The sequence below is a fragment of the Agelaius tricolor genome, unplaced genomic scaffold (genome assembly GCF_023055355.1).
Source record: "Agelaius tricolor isolate 1412-34295 unplaced genomic scaffold, bAgeTri1.0.p SCAF_1, whole genome shotgun sequence".
In the NCBI taxonomy this organism is placed as follows: domain Eukaryota; kingdom Metazoa; phylum Chordata; class Aves; order Passeriformes; family Icteridae; genus Agelaius; species Agelaius tricolor.
This window is the reverse complement of record NW_027269261.1, coordinates 85,802,819-85,822,144: the sequence shown is the minus strand read 5'-3', so window position 1 is coordinate 85,822,144 and position 19,326 is coordinate 85,802,819. Positions and strand designations below refer to the sequence as shown.

Genomic DNA, 19,326 nt, shown 5'->3' with positions numbered 1-19,326 from the left:
ATTTACTTTGAAGTAGTAAAGACTGCTTGTGGCATTTAAGCTTTGAGAGTGTCATTTAATATTTTCATAAGAATGTGTTTATATAGCAGTATGATTTATTAATGTCAAAATCTTGTAACAGCAAAGAAATACCTGACTTGTGATCTATGCAATGCATAAAACTTCTGGGCAGAATCACTTTGCTCATAGAAAGTAACATGAACATCTATTCTCCTTGGATAGTTTTTGTAATTCACAGCTCCAACTGCTCATTTCAAGAAAAGGAAAAATTTAAAGGTCTGAAATAAATATATATTTCAAAACTATAAATTTAAAAATCATTCTGAGGTGATATAATTTTAGGAAAAATGATATTTGATAAGTTAATACCTATAAAATTAGAATGAAAATAGAAACAGTTTTTTTAAAAATCTTTTTTTTGCATACAGCAAACAACTAAAATTCATTAAAAAGTGCTGCTGGACTACATAACTGGCCACTGAGGATAAAAACAGTCATGATTTATAGTGTGTCCTGTGAATTTTATATATTTTTATATATATATTAGAAGAATATGTACTAATATCAACTGCTTATTTTGTAAAATATTCTAAGTACAACCTTCAGCTGCTACAAGCAGGCCTAAACATGTAGCCAAGGAGTAACATTGGACAGTACATAATGACAGTAAACACAAACCCCATCAATACAGGATATTTAATATTTGTATTTGAGAAGCTACTACCTGATTAATTAAAAGCATTTTGTATATCTACCTGTGAAAACAATGTACATTTAATCCATGCCATCAAAATGAGGAAATTGAAGACAGCAGGTTTTAGATGAGGAGTCAAAGCTTGCAAGAAGAGAAGCTTTGACTGCCAGCATGGTTGTCCTCTTTTCAATAATAAAATTAAATTGTCCTCCTTAAGGATTTGCCTTTGGCTCAAATTCCAATTTGATATCTTTCTTCATATGAGATTTTGTGGACTATTGGTTTAAAACACCCGATTATACTTTTTTTAGGAGACTTTTAGCATTTCAAAGTCTTCCTTTGACCTGTTTCTTTTAACATTGTGAAGTGCTGCAACAAGCTCCTGCAGCATCACAGTCTAAAAACAGAGCCCACACTGAGAATAGTTGAATGACAGTTTGGAAAAATTGCTGCCTTAACTGAACATTTGGGATAATTTGACAAACCCAATATCATAAATACTGTAGCCCTTGCTGCCTTCAAATAATTAAAATTTAGATATTTCTAAAAAATACATGATTCATTAAAGAAGATTCATGCCATGACTTCATGCATTTGCAAATCAGAGATATACCATGTAGCTCTGCAGGATCTGGTAGAGTCCAAATATTTTTTTTATTTCTTTTAGTTCCTTTAAGTTCTGTTTGGTGGTAATGAATGAGATATATAATTACTCTGATTCATTCTGTACCCTTAACATGAAATACCCCAGAGCACTTAAAACCAATAATTAATAAAATATTAAAAAAGAATTAATTAAAAGCTCTTTATTAACTAAATTAACTAAAAAAGAATCATTGACTTCACATAAAACAAGATCAAGAATTGTGCAGAACTCATTAAGACTTTGTATAGGTTATGTTATATAAATGGCTAAGAAATTACTAGTAGTACCTGCAATACCTCTGTATCAACAGCCCTTTATACAGTTCTTGTTAAACAAGTATGAATCATAGCTGAGAGCCAAAGAAATGAGACCAAGTAATCCTAAAGAGTAAAATAAATTCATGTGGCAATGCATCAATACCACATGTCTCTGTGAGACTCCCAAGTTCAGGGGTATATAGTTCCTTCACCTCTGAAATTGCCATATTTTCAAGAAAAGCATACATCCCTTTCATTTTTGCTTTTTGCATATATTTAGGTGGAAACTAAACAGGTGAGATTGAGGATATAGAAATTAGCATTTGAATACAGGAATGAATCACCCAACTGTCAAGTTCCTGCATGATTAGGCACTTTCATTTGTTTTCCCATCTCGGTACCTCCATGGCTGGGTTGCACCCTAGAGTGAGCACACACCAGCACTCTGTGCATGCCCAGCCCAGCATCCCCAGAGCACATCTGCATCCCCACCCCTGGAAAGCTTTGCTCAGTGACCTGCAATGCTCAGTGCTCACTGACCCACGAGAGGCAGGCTCCAGAGCAACCCAGACTGAAAACATAGGAGCTATTTTGGACCAGGAGCCTGAAGGAGCTCAGAAACAAAACAAATTAAAGAAAAATTCAATCAATTTGAAATAATGTTTTAATATCCACCACCTCCCCGCTCCCCCCCAAGTACAAATTCCCAGAGCAGACTTTTCATGTTGGTACAAAATCATTGTTTTTTTACCTGCAGCTTCATCTGGAAAACTGATCTTTTGAACAGCAGGACTTGCACAGTTACATCCCAACTAAGACTCTAAAGGCAAGAGAGGTACACACAAACTTTCTCCTCATGGTTTTTACTTGAGAAAAAAAACGTCAAGGGCCAAACAGAACTGGAAGAAATTAACAGAACTAAAGAAGTTATGAACTTGGATAAAATCTATACTAGATGAATAAAATAAATGCAAGATAACTTATTTTTAGTTTGTGATTCTGTCCATTCAATTTTACAGAAGCTCAAAAGGAGCTCAGCTGTGAGTGACCTTTTTAGTTTTGTTTTGTGTACTAGCTCATTATACGCCACCCTCTTGATGACTTTCATTTTCTATTTTGGGTTACTTTTTTTTTTACTCTTTTTTTTTTTAAACTCAAGCTTGTCTCCAGTCTAAGCTGACAGATCTTACTTTTTTTGAAGATTAAAAATAATGTTACTGAAATTCTGTAGAAATTAAAAAAAAACAACTCCAACACTTAGCAGATTCAATTCACTAGGCAAGCATTTCCCCAAATAAAATCAAGATGATAGTTAGCCAAAACTAGCTGCAAAATAGTATTTTCTCAAAATTTGTTCTTTAAAAATCTGTCAGCTCTAATCAAATAGCACTGAACTTTGATATTCTGTTGTTGACACTCTTGAACTAAATTCCACTCAGTGTTATTTGTCCTAAGCCATACAATCTTCATTTTCTACCAAACCCTACACATACTTTAGGCAAAGGCAGAGAAAAAGGATAAAGATGAGACTTTCTGTGCTTCTGACACAAATGCTACAGTACCTGCAATTAATATGGCTGAGAAGACACTCAGAGATAAACTTTTATTTCAACCACAATACCCAGTACTGGTGTGCTGAATGAAATGTCCATTTAAATTTTTGACCTAGCAGATCTGTGATTAGGAAAGTGCACAGTTCAACAGGCCATTAACTAATTCATTAAATGATGCTCATTATATAGACAAAGTGTTATTTCTTCTGGAAAATGAGCAGGTCACTGACCACTACCTTGATGGGATACAGCCAGGGATTAGAATGGATATTTTGAGTTCATATTTGATTAGCATTTGAGACACTCTTCCCCCAGGACTGCACATGCCAAGTTCCTACCATAGCTCGAGCTATTATTCAAAGACTGAGAACGCTCATTCCTCTTAACACTATCTTAGTTTTACTGACAGTGCTGAAGACAACAATCTGTTCCCTAGACTATTAAAGGACTTTCAGAAATAAAAAATAAAAAAAAAAAGAAGCTGAAATCTAGCATCACATGCCAACAGTGAAGAAGTCTTTGAAAAAAATAATATCTGTGTCCCTGAGGTATTTCAGAAAACCTCAAGCCTATTTAGATGAATTGCAGCAAAGCAGCATTCATCATTAACACAATGCAAAACAGAGTCTGTGGATCTTACTGACCAGTTGGGTACTTTGGGGTGGTAGCAGGGAAAAGGGCAAACACTACATGCTAAAGCTGAATTAAAAGAAAAATCAGCAGAGATGCAGAAGATGCATTTGAATTACCTTCTGTAGATTCCTAGCTCAGGTGGCACCTAACTAATTTTTATGTGATCCAGAACAGGAATTCATAGGCGTGCTTCACAGCCCGTGGAAATCAAAGCAGACAGCTGCTATTAACTCTCTTCACTATGGAGCTCCTCTGTGTTAAAGGTACATTCCTAATCTTCTAATTGAGCTAATGCAACATATTAGTTATAGGGATGCAGTCTGAGGAATGCATTTAAATGGGGCTTTAAAGTCTCATCCCTTTGTTTCATCCCACTGCTTAGAGACATCCTGGCTAATTCTCCTTCTTCTTTGGACTAATGATCACCCAAAACTCAGTGCCCACCCAGATTTCACCAGATTGAAACTGCTAGGTTACATATGCTGCCATAAGAGCATTCCCTTCCACCTCAAATCTCATGTTAGCCACATCAGACCAGGGAAAAAATGCTCATTCCTCAACTCAAATGTCAGTTACCTTTTAGGATTACCACTTGGTTTGCTTGACACAGACAATCACTGTAACCTGAACTGTAGCTAAATCCTTAAAAAGGGAGAATTAAGAAGGAAGTGTTATGTACAAATAAAAAAGTAATTTACTTCTATATACAGCATTTACAAATTTCTACATGAATATATTCTCATAGTTTTTGAAAATCAGGTTTTCCTAGGACAGCTGTCAGAAAACCAGTCTTACAGTGTGAGCCTTAAAGATTATAATAATTCAAATTTACCAGAACAAAAGTTGAAAGGTATCTTGACTACTGTATAAAATTTTTTAGTAGTCATAGGGTTGATAAAATTGTGAAAGTCTGTGAAAGAGGCCAGGTTTGCAGATCAAGGCAATAAGCTCATCAGGCCAGGTGACACAGCTTCTCTGCACAGAGACCTTTCAACAGGTCACTGCAGTTTGTCACAGACACTTGTTCAGAAAACATACCTGAAAAAGGGGCAATTTTCAGTGTTGCTGTCAAAGGCATAGCAAAAGGAAGACTGGCAGCTGAAATTAGACAAATTCAACCTTTCCACAACATTTCCTAGCACTAAGGGTAATTAAATATTGGATTGGCTTACCAGGGGAGCTGGTGGACTCGCCATTGCTTGGAGCTTTAGGACGAGATTAGATATCATTGTAAAAGAGATGCTTTAATCCAGCTTCTGGAAGTTCTCAACATGCCCATAACACTTGCAGCTCTGCATTAAGACAATGACTATAATCAAATCTCATACTTTAGGGTTTCAGCTGATCAACTGCAAGGGCTATAAAGAATTTTTTTTTTCCCTTCACATAAAAACCAGACAGATACTTTAGTGTGGTTTATTCTGATCTGTCTCTGAAGTAGCAGAGATTGTAGGAATCTACAGAAAACACGATGGGGCCAGTGGTGATAGGGAAAGTACTTCCTCTTATCCTGAAATTCACAAAGCAGTTGTATCCAAATGGGAACTTACATGAATTGAAAGTCATCTTGATGGATGCAAACCCCTCCTGCCCTGGAACCCGTGTGATTAGGTCAGGCAGAGGCAGGTTTGGTCTGTCTGCCCTGCTAAGGGTCTGGCAGTAGCACCCACTCAGCATTTCACTGACACTGCTACATGACTTAAGAAAGGGAGTCATTTCATGCTCTGCTCCTGCAGAGCACTGGCCAAGGGTCAAGTGAAAAACTATTGGATCACCATACCCTTAGAGGTCTTGTTAATGAATCCTGCTGGAATAGCTCAAAGGTTGTGGTTTTTGCCAAGGTGAGATAAATAGAAATCTCAAATGAGTTTGGTTCGTGTTTGCACAGAGTGAGATACAAATCACCTGTTAACACACATATCTCAGCTAATTAGCTAATTGTTATTAAAGATGCATAAATAATACCTTGATCTCTTCTATCTGCTGAAAGTTAACATACTTTGGACTAACTAGAGTAATGTTAATACATAGGTATCAGGATTTACTGTTCTGTGTTTTCCAGCATACATACATAAGCATCCCCTTTGGCTTTTAATGTAGCTACACCTGTAACTGTACATTCTGCACTATTTTAGCAGAATACTATCATGACTTGATTATTAAATATATGTACAGCTGAAGGCAAGAAAGAACATTCTGCTATTTTTGCCCTTTTATGTGAAAAGAGTATGTCTTAACTCTGTCAAATAAAGCATAAAGTGAGAGATGGATCTTCTAGTGATTTATGTGAGCTGCACTGTAGCAAGTTCATCTTGTGAGTCTCCAAATAAATATCTATTTAAGTGAAGTCCACACCAGGCTTTTATGCTTATTGCCTGCCTATGCTACTCTCCTACATCCCTTTGACAGTGTGTTAGTTTCTAAGATATTTCTGTCTGTGCTACATAACAGGCCATTGGATGGATTTGTGCACAGCTACACCTGGAATGTAATGCAGGCATGTGAGTCACCTGTTGTGCAATTCAGGACTTTTATCATGCAGAATAAGGATGATTTATCTTTGCCATAATTCTGAAGCATATGTATCAATATAAGGGTCTGTTGTCAGTATTGCTCATTATGATTATGTTGTCATATTACAAAGTAAGAATGGGACACACCATGACAGCAACATCTAGTAACATAAAATATTCATGCAAAAACAAAAGCAGACTCAACCTGTAAAAAGTAGAAAAAAAAAAGATCTACTGATCCTGCTTATCTCAATGTCTATTTTGGTGACACATGCATATATTTGATAGCACCTATGAGGATCAAATTTACAAGATGGCCCTAATTAAGCAGTATATTATTCCATGGGTATCCTTACTCAAACCAAACCAAAATACTCAGAATAAGAGTTTTCTCATCTGGGATGAAAATGCCAAAATCTGCATTTAAGGTCTTCTGACTTCTCAAACAGACTGCACTTGTTGTGCTGCTGTATTTAAGTACAAATAACTCTGACAGAATCTGTACTCAGATCCACTCCATACTGCACACAAATTTCATTATAATGAACTTCTAAACTTTTTTGTTCTGTTGGTCTTTTTTTGATCCATATCTTACAGCATACCTAATGCCTACAGTGCAGGAATGCTTGGAAAACCTCAAATGAATCTACTGTCCCATATTTTTTCAAGAATTATCTTTGAGGAGAAACTGAAAGAGGAATATTATACTATGCACTAGACACTTTGGAAGCCAATGACATAATAAATAGTAATATCATTCTAATGATAAGTATCATCCCAAATTTTGACTAACTCTCTTTGTTATACAAATATTGCCTCAGTTTTCACAGCCTGTTCAACTGGAGGATTATTCAAGAAAATTTTGAGTGCAGAAAGAGTCCACATATTTGCAGCAGAGATTTACTTTATTTCAGACAGTGCTCATTTATATTCCTTCTGTGCCAAAATCTCTGCACAAGAAACACAGAAGTTCACATGATTACTTAGCATCAAATTCTCTGCTCTTGTATTTCTGCTAAAAATTTCCCAACCCAAAATATTTGAATTGTGAAGTACAGTTATTACTGAATGTACTATTTTTAAATTTAAGTTCCACACAGCAGAAAACAATGTATGTGTATACAGTAGAATCCATAGGATTAATGTAATTGTGTTATCATTCTTTCTCAATTCTCTAGTGAAAATGTTCTTACCATTCAAAACCTCTTTCCTACACACTTCAAGTAATAAAACTAGAAACTAAGTCTTGTATTTCTTGAATCTTTGCTTTGCTTAAGTACTGACTAGTGGGTTTTTTTTTTGCCTGCCTTACAGAATCACATGCAAGTTTGAATAACTTAAAATCTTTTCATTAGAACTTGTTTTGGAATAATTCTTCCCTCCCCTTGGATTGTTTACATTAATGATAAAATAGTTAACATTTAATGCAAGTTTTCAATTCTATTCTTTGAACTAGTGCATGTAATTGTTACCTTTCCTTCATTTATCTGAAATCTAAAAAACCCCAACTAATAGTACAGTTTTGACACGTAACAAAATGCTGTCAGATGCACACCAAATAAATTTTACAACACCCCTTTCCCCCCACCCTCCAAGAAAACTCAATAAACTGAGTATAAAACAAACAACAATCTAATCTAACTGTCCACTTTACCTGGAAATGCATGCCCTGTTAGAGAATCCAAATCTGAAATTAAAACAGTGAAAAAATAATCTTTAACACTGATTTAATATTAAAAAGCACAAAAAATCAAAAGCAAACCTGGCACCAAATATCACATTATCATCAATATAAAATTTTAATCATATGTATAGAAAAGCAAAACCAGAAAACTTAACATTACATTATGAAGGTTTTCTTCTCCATAAAGAGGTAAAATATTATCTAAAATTAAAGCTTTGAACACTATGAGAAGTTAATTTATTTTACTGTTTAAGACAGACATACCACAATTATATAGGAATTTTACAGTATTTTTCAAATGAAACTCTGATTTCATAAACACATATCTTGAGTATAAACTTTCATTCTACCTTTGTACATAAGAACAAATTAGGAAAGTACAGAATTCTTTTTAGACTGTACCCTTTTAAAAAGATTTTCTTTTTTGACCACAACAAATGAGAGACCTAATTTTTTTCTATTCTACTGTCCACACTTTTTTTTTTATTTTCTTTTTTTTTTTTTCCAATCTGTCTTTTTAAAAAAGAGAAAAGAGCTGGAAAAAGCATAAATGAGGTCTTTGCTGGTGACTCCCATCTGAAAAGACAGCAGGAAGGCACATCAGTGATACTGGAGGCATCAGAATGGGCCCTTCTAAATGTGCACTGAGACCAGAGCTCAGGATTCCATCTTTGAAGTGCTTTGCACCTTTTGAAATTCCATGCTCTTAACAAAGATTTATTTGGTACCTTTGAGGAGTTACACTATAGCCAGGAGGGTAGTGGAGGAGGCTGACAAAGTACAGTCAACAGCAGCTGGGGTTGCTATTGCACTGCCAAAGCAAAAGGCTAACTCTCAGACCCACACGGCCAAAGAAACCCTCCTTAGAAAGTGCTCAGTCACCTCGTGTCAGTGATGTGAGCCCATTTGGAGAACAGCTCCTGTTGCAGGAGCAGTCCCCCAGGTCCCAGTTGGCTCACCAAGAAATGGGAGAGCTTCAGACTCTCCCTCCCCCATCGTAGGACAAGTGGGATCACACAGGGGTGCAATGGCTACACTCTCTTGGAAATACACAACAGATGGGTTGTGGCTGACCAATCCACCCCACTATGTGTTTATAGATGAACTTTCTTGTCATTTTTAGGAATTGATTGCGTTTACTAGCAGTGCCTGGAAAAAATCTTTTAGTACTGTTTATAAACTACTTCATCTTAAAAAAAAAAAAGTTGTTTTCTTATTGCAACAGTCAACAGATACAAGATTCTAAGTTAATGGTTCAGGCTACAGAAATTCTGAACTTTTTGTAGTGCAGTAACTAATTCTAAAAGTCATTAGGAAAACATTTACCAATTAACTCCTGGAACTGCAGAAGGAACTCTTTAGACAGAAGGGAAATTTTGCCTAGCTCTAATAACTTTTAACAATTTACCTGAGACATTTCCTGAGGACTGTGAGCATGCTTAGTTTTGTAAATGAACACAGGAGAAAACCAACCTAAAATGTGATAAATGCACTAGAGAGATTGCTTTCTGAAATCCAAATTGCTGAACACACGGAATTAACTAACAATTCCAATATGTGATGTCTCAAGCTTTATCATAAACTATAGAGGAAAAAAACAAAACATTGTCAGGATTTTTTCTTTCAGAGTATGAGAGACAGAAGAGTGTTGTTACCCCCTAGGAGTCCATAAAATCCACACCAAAACCAGATTATGCATAGATGGAGCATCTAGCCAGGCAGTGACTGCTTCCTGAAAGCACAGAGACAGCATGCAGCTACCTTGCAAATCAGAATCACCAAAAAAATATCTAATACTTGAATTGTCCAAAATGCTGTCAACTATGCTCATCCTGTGGCACATCCTGGCACAGCAATAAGGTGTTTAAAAGCATCTGTTCTATATCATTAATAAAATATCCTGATGAAAAACCTCATGATCCAAGAAAAAAAAAAAACAGAAGAGGAAAAATTTCTCTTCTTCCTATAGCAGTGAAAAAATATCTACTCAGACACTGGGATTTTAAAAAATAAAAACAAACAAACAGAAAAACCAACCAACCAACCAACCAACCAAACTAACTAAAAAAAAACCCCTCAAATCAAAATAGAAAAACTGCAACCAAACCAGAAAAGCGGGACTTCTATCTGAAAAGTTCATGTACATATTGTAACTTGCAGCAGAAATCACTGTTAAAAATGCTACTCTGAAAGAAATGCAGATAAGTTAATGCAAATTAATTAGGCTCTTGTCCCAGCATAAAACAACACTTCTGTGTAATCCTTTGTGTTAAACTGATGATATAAATTGTGGATGTGTTTATTTTCTCACAATTCAGTCCACACTAACTGAAAACAAGGTAGTTTGTCACCCAAGCATTTGTCCTGTGTGAACTGTTAAAGAAAATCAGACCTACTTTGCTAGCTGGAACCAGAAGATTTTATAGTATATTGAACCCACAAATCATGATCCACATGCCCCAATTCCATCATTACATTTCACAAAGAATGATGTCAGCTGACACTGCATAGGCAGGCAAGGTAAAGTTTCCCATATAAAGATAAATGCCATGTGCAACATTTCCCTGCCAGAGTTCAATACATGAAATTACTGCAGTTATAATGGAATGAAATCTTTGCTGAAACAACTGGAATATTTAGTCTCTGCCATAAGATTTCTTGTACTCTTCTATGGACTCCAAGGGCAGCAGAAAAATCATCATTTCCTGTTATTGTTAAGAGCATTTTTCAGTTTCCTTGACTGATTTTCAATTAAGTAAGCCTGAACGGGTGGAATCCAATTTTCCTCCATTCCATTTATTTAGTGAATTGCCCAGATTTGTTGCTATTCACTTTCATTTTCATACACAAGGCTTCCTAAGCAGCAGGAATCTGAGATGAAAGTGGAATACACAAAAGTGACACACACTTTTATCCCCTTTTTAAGGCTACATAGCTAACATGTCAATATTAGCAGTTATCAAGGAATTACACTCATGAAATCCAGACCTAATTCATACTATAAGTCATTTATTTAGGTAATAAAACTGGTGATTTGACAATAAAGCTGACTTTTAGTTATAATGCAATGGATGTTTTTTTAAATGGGGAATGAGTGTGCACTTTTTAGCAAGCAGTATCTCTGGTACACCACACTTTATTAGCTCTGTGCAAAACAGACGTTGGAGATGGTACAAGATTTCCATGCCAATAAACTAATTATTTCCTCCTAGAGTTGATTAGCAAAGCTGCAGTCCTCTCTGTATCTTGCCTCCAAGGCCCATTCTCCCTATTGTACAAACAGTGTTCACTGCACAATGCGCTGCTCAGCTTTGCCCTTCCCCTCTCCCTCATCTCGGCTCCTCGTGCTGTGCTTACAGCCAGATATCAAAGCACTGCATGGCTGCCACTGCCTGCTCTGGCAGAATGCCAACACACAATGAGTGGAAGGGAGGACCCTTACAGTGCACAGGCAAACACATTTAAGGTGAGAGCACATTTAAGTCATTTAACATTAAAGGTTCTCCATGGCATTGGCAGCAAGATGATGTAATACCAAACTCTCTCTGGGAGATGGTACCTGCTTAGAAAGGTTAGAAGAAGCTAATGAATGCTAAATCATGCTCTCTTGAAAATACAAGATTTTGCTCTGCTTCTAAGTGTTTTAACAGCAATTGTCAGCAAGAAATAAGTGTAGCTTTGCTAAATCTCCAGTTAGACTCAATCTTATTTTATTATAAACCCCTAACCTAAGCCCAGGTACCCTTGCAGATATGCACAACACCTGTACCATGAATTCTACAAAGCTCAAGTCTTTAAAAAAGATAAGTCGAGTGAAGTCCAGCCGGCCGTAATATTTGGAATACAAAGGGGTGGTTGCAAAGAGGAGAACGAAGAGCATAGAGAACATAGAGCTGCAGTGGCTGAAGATGAAAGATTATTTGCATTCACTAGAAGTTACAGCTGTAGTTTTGACAATCAGGTCAGTGAAAACCATTGGCAAACTCAGGATTGAGATTGTGAGTTTGGCTGCACCAAGATTTGAGGTTAATTTGGTACCGCCCAAACCTAAAGCCAGAGGCTAAAGAAGCAGGTGAACAACTCTGCATTAGCCTCTAGAGGGGGAGAGTTTCCTTCAGCTCCAGAAATTATGTAAATTATTCACTGAAAAAAGGCTTTTTCAGTAGAAGCAATTCTTGCACAGTTCTGTTGCCTCAACTTGGGTCGACTCTATTTATTATCTGTCACTATGATCCTAACCTACTGCAATAAATCTGTTTTCAGAGTCTCTCTTATTTTCATTAATAGGTTATTTGCATTCATTGGTCACCAATCCTATAAAGAGCACAATTACAATTTTAATGGAAATGTAAACATTTCTTGTGAGAATTTCCCTGACCAGAAAAAAAAAAAGAAAAAAAAAGAGTTAGCATAAAGGTTGCACTCAAGAATTCATTACAATGCAGTCATCAGTTACCATCTTACAAACTACTGCTCACTTGTGCCGGTATTTGGAATTAATTTTTATTTTTGGAGATAATTTTAAAAAATCCAGTTGAACAGTTAGTTATGAAGAATTATCAATATGACATTCAAAAACCTATTTATTGCTCTGACTCGATTTGATAGTATTAATTTTTTGATAAAAAATTACATCATATTGAGACAGGTAGATTACATTTATGCTGCTAACCAGGGTTTCATTTAACTGCATTTTTTCTTGTGATACCATTAAGAGTAAGATTCAAACTTACTTTTCTTCAGTAGAGGTGTTTTATGCTACGTGTCTGAGCTTCCATTAGCTCCAATGAAGAAGTAGTTGAAATTGAGTCAATTAATTGCATTGAAAAGTAGAAATTAAACTTGCACAGAGGAATAGTTAGAGCAGCTCTTGCCATTGACAAGATCTCTAATGACTACAGTGTGAGCTTAGACAGCTACATATCTACATAACCTGTAGTGCTGGCAATTGGAGATGAATCTCATCACCAGAATCTTTCAGGAAAATAATCTACATGTATGGGTGTGGATCTGAGAATAAAATTGGATTGATTTAGACATGCAAAAACTGCTGGTTTGCAACTGGCAAATTTGATGGCCTCAGATGTCTAAGATGGCTCATAAGAATCAGTCCTGGACAAAAATAAACTTAGTCTTGTCAGCCTCTAGTGCAAAAATTCACTGATCATTTTTCCTCCTCTCTTAAAAATCATATTATAATTATACAAGTTGATAGTTTCCACTTCATATTTTGCTTTCTGATTCATGTTATTCCAGGAAAAACTTGAACAACGGCTACAAACTGAAACACAAAGGGATCTATCTGAACACCAGGAAACACCTTTTTTTTCAGTCATGAGAGTGACTAAGCACTGGCACAGGTTGCCCAGGGAGATTATGGGCCACATATGGCTATAGTGTTGACAGAGTAGGAAAAATAAGTGAATTATTCCTGATGAGACAACTGAATTGAGGGAGACAAATCACAAAAAATATTGATTAGGGGAGCTTTAATAATAAAACTGGTTTCTGTAAAAGGAAACTTCTTTATTATTAATAACTGGTAATCATTCACACTGGCCATTAAAGTATTTGCACATATAGGATCATAACAGGATGTGGGCAGTCCCAGGTGGTTGCCCAGGAAGTCCCTCAGAGGGTCCTTCACTTCATCACATGTACCCTGCAGCCTGGCCACGTGTGGCAGCAGCACCTACCCTGGCCAACTAAACTGGAGCATGATTTGCTTCTTTTCTTCCAAAACATGTTTTCCTCATTACTTTACTCTGTCTCACTTTAAAAAACTGAAGAAGAACAACCACTAACAAAAAATAAAAACTCCAGAAACGGTTTCTTCACATTTTGAAACCCATCATTAATCCATTTTCTTCTGCTGCTGATCTCAAGCAATTGGTCTGCTTCATGCTTCATAGTATAATCATGGCCTCAGGACTGGTTTATCCAAATTCAATGCAGGATTTTAAAGAGCATCTTAAAATATATTGTAGAACCGACAGCTGCATACAGACATCTCACGATCAGAACATTAATGGTTTCCAAAGTAACTCTCCTCAGGAAACTAAAAGTACATTATGGATGAAATCCCAGCCCTGGTTTCCTGCAGTGATGGATGCTGTACTGACAGCAGCAGCAGCACCCACCCTGCTTGAGTGCTGAGACTTTACTGAGGCAGCTTTATTCCCCAGCTCTTTGAGAGCAGTCATGGAGGACACCTATCATCTGAGGGAGGTTTACCGTAATTTAGACCCTGTGTAGTTCATCACAACTTTACTGCCTCACCTTGAGCCAGGATTTCCCAGTGGACTACCACAGGCATGCCATCCTCACCACATGTAATAATCCAAAGACTCTCAGGAAGGCACACAGTATCATCTACAGGCACACTGTTTTGTAGATATGTGCATTTATGTAAAACAAGCATACAATGAAAAGGTTTTTCAGAAAGGTCAACACAAATATTATTCATTCTTTCCCAGTGACTTCCACTTGTGTATCTGGCTTAGCCCTGGAAAAGGTGAGAGCATCTCTTTTACCTAATGCACTTTAGAGTCTTAGCATATGTACAAACCCTTTTAGGATCACAAGCACTTTTAAAATTGCGTACGCCAGAACACCTAATAACCAACACCTTAAAAACATACAATCATTTAGGTTGAAAAATACCTGAATACCATCAAGTTCAACCATTAATCCAGCACTGCTAAGTACACCACTATAGCACATCCCTAAATGCCACACATCTAAGATCTACATATCTTTTACCAGGGATGGTGATTCCACCACTTTCCTGGGCAGCGTGTCCCAATGCTTGACATCTCCTCCGGTGAAAAAAGTTTTCCTAATATCCAATATAAACCTGCTTGCTCGTGTCCTATCACTTGTTCCTTGGAAGATGAGACCAGCTTCCCCTCACTACCAGCTCCTTTCAGGCCCTTGTAGAGAATAACAAGGTCCTGTCTGAGCCTCTGTTTCCCCAGGGTAAAAACCCCAGCTCCCTCAGCTGGTCCTCACGAGACTTATGCTCCAGACCCTTCACCAGCTCCATTGCCTTTCTCTGGATATTCTATAGCCCCTCAATGTTTTTCATCTAGTGATGAGCCCAGAACTGGCCACAGGACTCAAGGTGTGGCCACACCAGTGCTGAGTACAGAACCTTGATCCTGCTGGCCACACTATTGCATGTTCAGACCAGGTTACCATGGCTGCCTTGGCCACCTGGGCACAGCTGGCTCATGTTCACAACAGCTGTTGACAACCAAGCACCCCCAGCTCCTTTTCCTCTGGGCACCTTTCCAGCCACTCTGCCCCCAGCCTGTAGCACTGCAGGGGGTTGTTGTGACCCAAGGGCGGGACCTGGAAGTTGGTCTTGTTGAATCTCACACAATGAGTTTCAGATTATGCATCCAGCTTGTGCACATCCCTCTGCAAAGTCCTCCTACCCTCCAGCAGATCAGCACTCCCACCCAGCTTGGTGTGATCTGTAAACTTTGTGAGGGTGTGTGTGCTCGATCCCCTCGCAGAAGTCACTGATAAAGACACTAAACAGGACTGGTCCCAATACTGAACCCGGAGCATCACCACTCAGGACCAGCTGCCAGCTGGATGTAATTCCATTCACCACAACTCCCTAGGCTGGCTATTCAGACAGATTTTTATCCAGTGAACTGTTTACCATCCAAGTCACAGGCTCCATTTTCTCCAAGAGAATGCTGTGGGAATGGTGTCAAAGGCTTTTTATTTGTCCAGGTAGACAACATCCATGAAGGAGATCAAGTTGGTCAAGCAGGACCTGGCTTTCATAAACTTATGCTGGCTGGGCCCTGGTTGTCCAAGCCTCACATTTGCTACCTTCCAGTCACCTGAGACCTTTCTGCTTAGCCAAGGCTGTTGATAATTGATGGAGTGGCTTGGTGAGCACTTCCAACTGCTCCCTTAGAACTCTTGGGTGAATCCCATGCAGTCCCATAACCTTGGGAGTGTGTAAATTATGTAGCAGGTCACCAACTGTCTCCCCTTGGATCATAGGGATTTCATTCCATTCTCTGTATCTGTATTCCAGTTCCAGAGCCTGGAACCTGGAGAACAAATGGTCTTACTGTTCAAGACTGAGGTAAAGAAGGCATTAAGTACCTCAACCTTTTCCACATCCTTTGTTACAGCAATCCATAAGGAATGGAGATTCTCCTTAACCCCCTTTTTGTTGCTGATGTATTCATAGAAACATTTTTATTGCCTTTTACAGCGGTAGTCAGACTAACTTTCAACTGGGCTTTGGCCCTTCTTAAACTCATGACATCCTTATAGTATTCCTGAGTTTTCTGCCCCTTCTTCCAAAGGCCATAAATTTTCCAGTTTTTCCTGAGTTCCAGGAAAGGTTCTCTGTTCATCCAGGGCAGTCTTCTTCTCCATCAGCCCATCTTTCAACACATGGGGACAGCCTGACACCTAAAACTTTCTAGACATTTGTATTTCTAGCTCATTTTTTTAAAGGACACACGTAAATTTATTCCAGTCCAGCCAGAACTATAGCCTGGCCATACCTAGGATCTATGGAGCTGTGGTTAGCACAGTACTGTTTTTGAGCTAATAACTTAAGGCACTAACTTTGGGCCAGAGCTGATTTCTGTTCTCAAACAGCAAATGTAACTCTTTCCTATTTTTCTGAATAATACCACAGCAAAAAAACACACTTCTCCCAAATTAAGGAGATAGCTAGCGCAAGCAGCCATAGGCTATTTTTACTTACTCAAAATCTAAAAATCATTATTTGTACATAGAATTTCCATATTCCATCCAGCAAATAGATGGTAGAAATTTGAGAGTCTACTTGTATCTGATCTATACATTCAATCACATTACCTTTCCATATGAAATGTTAAAACTTCAATTTATCAGACATTGTCATGGAGCATTTGTGTTCCATCACTCAAGAAGTAAAGACATAATACACATCATGACATGGTGATATCATGACTCTCAGAAATATCAAGCTATCAAATTTTCAAGACCAGAAAAGGATAAAAATTAAAAATATGTTAAATAAAATTCAAATGGTATATGTTACGTTAAGATATTTGTGAAACAGTATGACGAAACTCTGAATGCATGCTCTGGGCAAATGAGGAGTCTCAGAGATTCCATATCATCACACAAAAAAAAGAAAAAAGGGAAAAAACCCCTGTTTCCTGAAAAGTGAACTTCATGATAATGTATCTCCTCAGTTTTACTGCCAGTCCTTCCTAAATCTGCTTTCTTCATGAGAAAGACAAGAAATCTTGTGAAATTCAACTGTTTCACTTCATGCCACTAATCATGTCAAATACTATGACACATCTTTCAGAAGCTGCTTCTTTATATCAAATTCCTTCAGTTTTTCTCATTCTTTCACTTCTGGAAATGCATCTTCTTTCCCACTTTCCCTGATTTTTAGTGACTTCGTTTTTTCCTTGAAAATTATGGAAATATAAGCTGTTGTATCAGAAGGCTTTTCCAAACAAAAGGCTATTTTCTCTCATTTTCAACACAGTATCAGCTTTTCTTCCTCTAAATCATGTGAGATTGCTTTCACATTTGTGTTCAGCTTGATCTGGTCTTTCATATATCATTCATTATGTTCTGCTAACCAAGAGACAGTACTTTTTCATATTCGTTCTCCTGTCGTTTTTTTCCTTTTATCAGATAAAACAAAGCAATCTTTCAAGCCTTTGATGCCCTGCCTGGTTTCAGAAAGACTAAATTACTGTGTTTATACATTGACATATAAAGTACCAAGTCAGGCTTTATATGACAAAGCCGATTCAGTGGTTTACTAAATATTAGGACAATTCCAGTTGCACTAAACCAGCTGAATCTTCTAAGGACTGTAGTTATGCAAAAGCTAAGGAGGAGGGGAAAAAATACCAACCAAAAAAAGCAGCATCTACTTAAGTAGATGTGGCTTGATCAAAACCAGCAACTGCATGGCCCACAGCCACTTGCTCATAGCCCCTCACCCTGGTGGGTGGAGAATCAGAAGGAGGTAAAATATGTAGACTGAGATAAGATCAATTCAATGACTGAAATAAAGGAAGGGAGAGGAATGAAATCTCAGAAAGAAAAGTGATGGAATATGCAATTGCATCTGCTGTCCAATGCAGTGATTGGTCCTGCCCATCTTCCTGGTTTATACAATGAGAATGACATTGTGTGGTCTGGAATATCCCTTTGGTCAGTTTGGGTCACCTACCCTGGCCATACTCCCTCCCATACTCTGCCAGTGAACAAGTGCACAAGCTTTTTGTGCACTTGTTCACTGGCAGAGTATGGGAAACTGAAAAACTCCTTGATTTAGGTAAACACTATTAGCAACAACTAAAAATCAGAGTGTTATCAATATAATTCTCAAACTAAATGCAAAACACAGCACTGTACCAGCTAATAAGAAAATCAACTCTATCCTAGTTGAAATCAGTGTGGTATCCACCTTTATTCCATATAATTTATGCCATCACCCTGTCTTACACTTTCCAGTATATCCCAGTAAACCATCATCACTCTTCCCGTGTGTTGCTATATATATTTATACACACACACCTTTCACTTAGTTTATGGACCATGTCTAAAAAAGCCCATTGAGTTAATTTAGTCCATGCCTTTGGACTTCATCTGTTGTTACAGCTTTTCATCAGGGTAGGAAAAATAGGATATAATGTTGAATTGTTGCATGCTGGATCCAGCCAGTTGTCCCTCTTCTCCACCTGTTTGGAGGCAGGGCTCCTCTGCTACTGGCAGTAGGATTCTCCGCTTTTTCTAAAAACGTATCAAAACCTGCTTCCATTGGATCAGGAACATAAAGCTCTAGTAGTTACCAGTGCACAGTGTTGTGCCATCAGACTAAAGGCAGAAGCCATTAATATTTCTGGAGTGACAGGAGCTAACTGCACTGGAGGCTGAAATAAGCCCCCAGGAACAAGTGGCAAAAGCCTGGCCTGGAGGCGCTGCGCACGCGTGATGAAGTGTGGTCCGTGCCTCGATCACTAGCAATGGCCCAGCTCTGAAGTGGGAACTTAGGAAAGTTGTCCATGGTTTCAGTGATAAACACCAGCAGAAATGCCTGCAAGATGCCCTTTAATTTCATAGAAGTAAGAATTGCATTGAATTCAGAAGGAAAAGACTGTTAAACAGGAGAAAGGATTTTATGGGGGAAAGTTTGTGATAATGTAATTAAAATCTCTATGCACAAGGGAATGAAGTAAAAGCTGAATTGGCTCTTGCCCACAGGCATTTCCAGATTTGATTGCTTCACTTGGTTGGTTTAGCATTCTTTCAACACAGTTTTGTGCTTTCAACATTGTTCATGTGGAATAT

General features: G+C 37.8%; 1 protein-coding gene across 27 annotated transcripts in view; it reads right to left on the bottom strand.

Moving 5' to 3' along the window:
* The window catches only part of DLGAP2 (DLG associated protein 2), a 456,578-nt gene that overhangs the window by 144,644 nt on the left and 292,608 nt on the right, over nucleotides 1–19,326 (bottom strand). For 11 of the 27 annotated variants that reach the window (XM_071441861.1, XM_071441871.1, XM_071441907.1 and 8 more), the window contains one exon: nucleotides 7,951–7,983. The exons of 11 other annotated variants lie outside the window; for them this stretch is intronic. In XM_071441861.1, the coding sequence (XP_071297962.1) occupies nucleotides 7,951–7,983 (33 nt within the window). Of the gene's footprint in view, nucleotides 1–4,955; nucleotides 5,076–7,950; nucleotides 7,984–19,326 lie in introns of all 27 variants that reach the window. 5 more of the 27 variants (XM_071441946.1, XM_071441925.1, XM_071441935.1 and 2 more) reach the window with 1 other exon arrangement.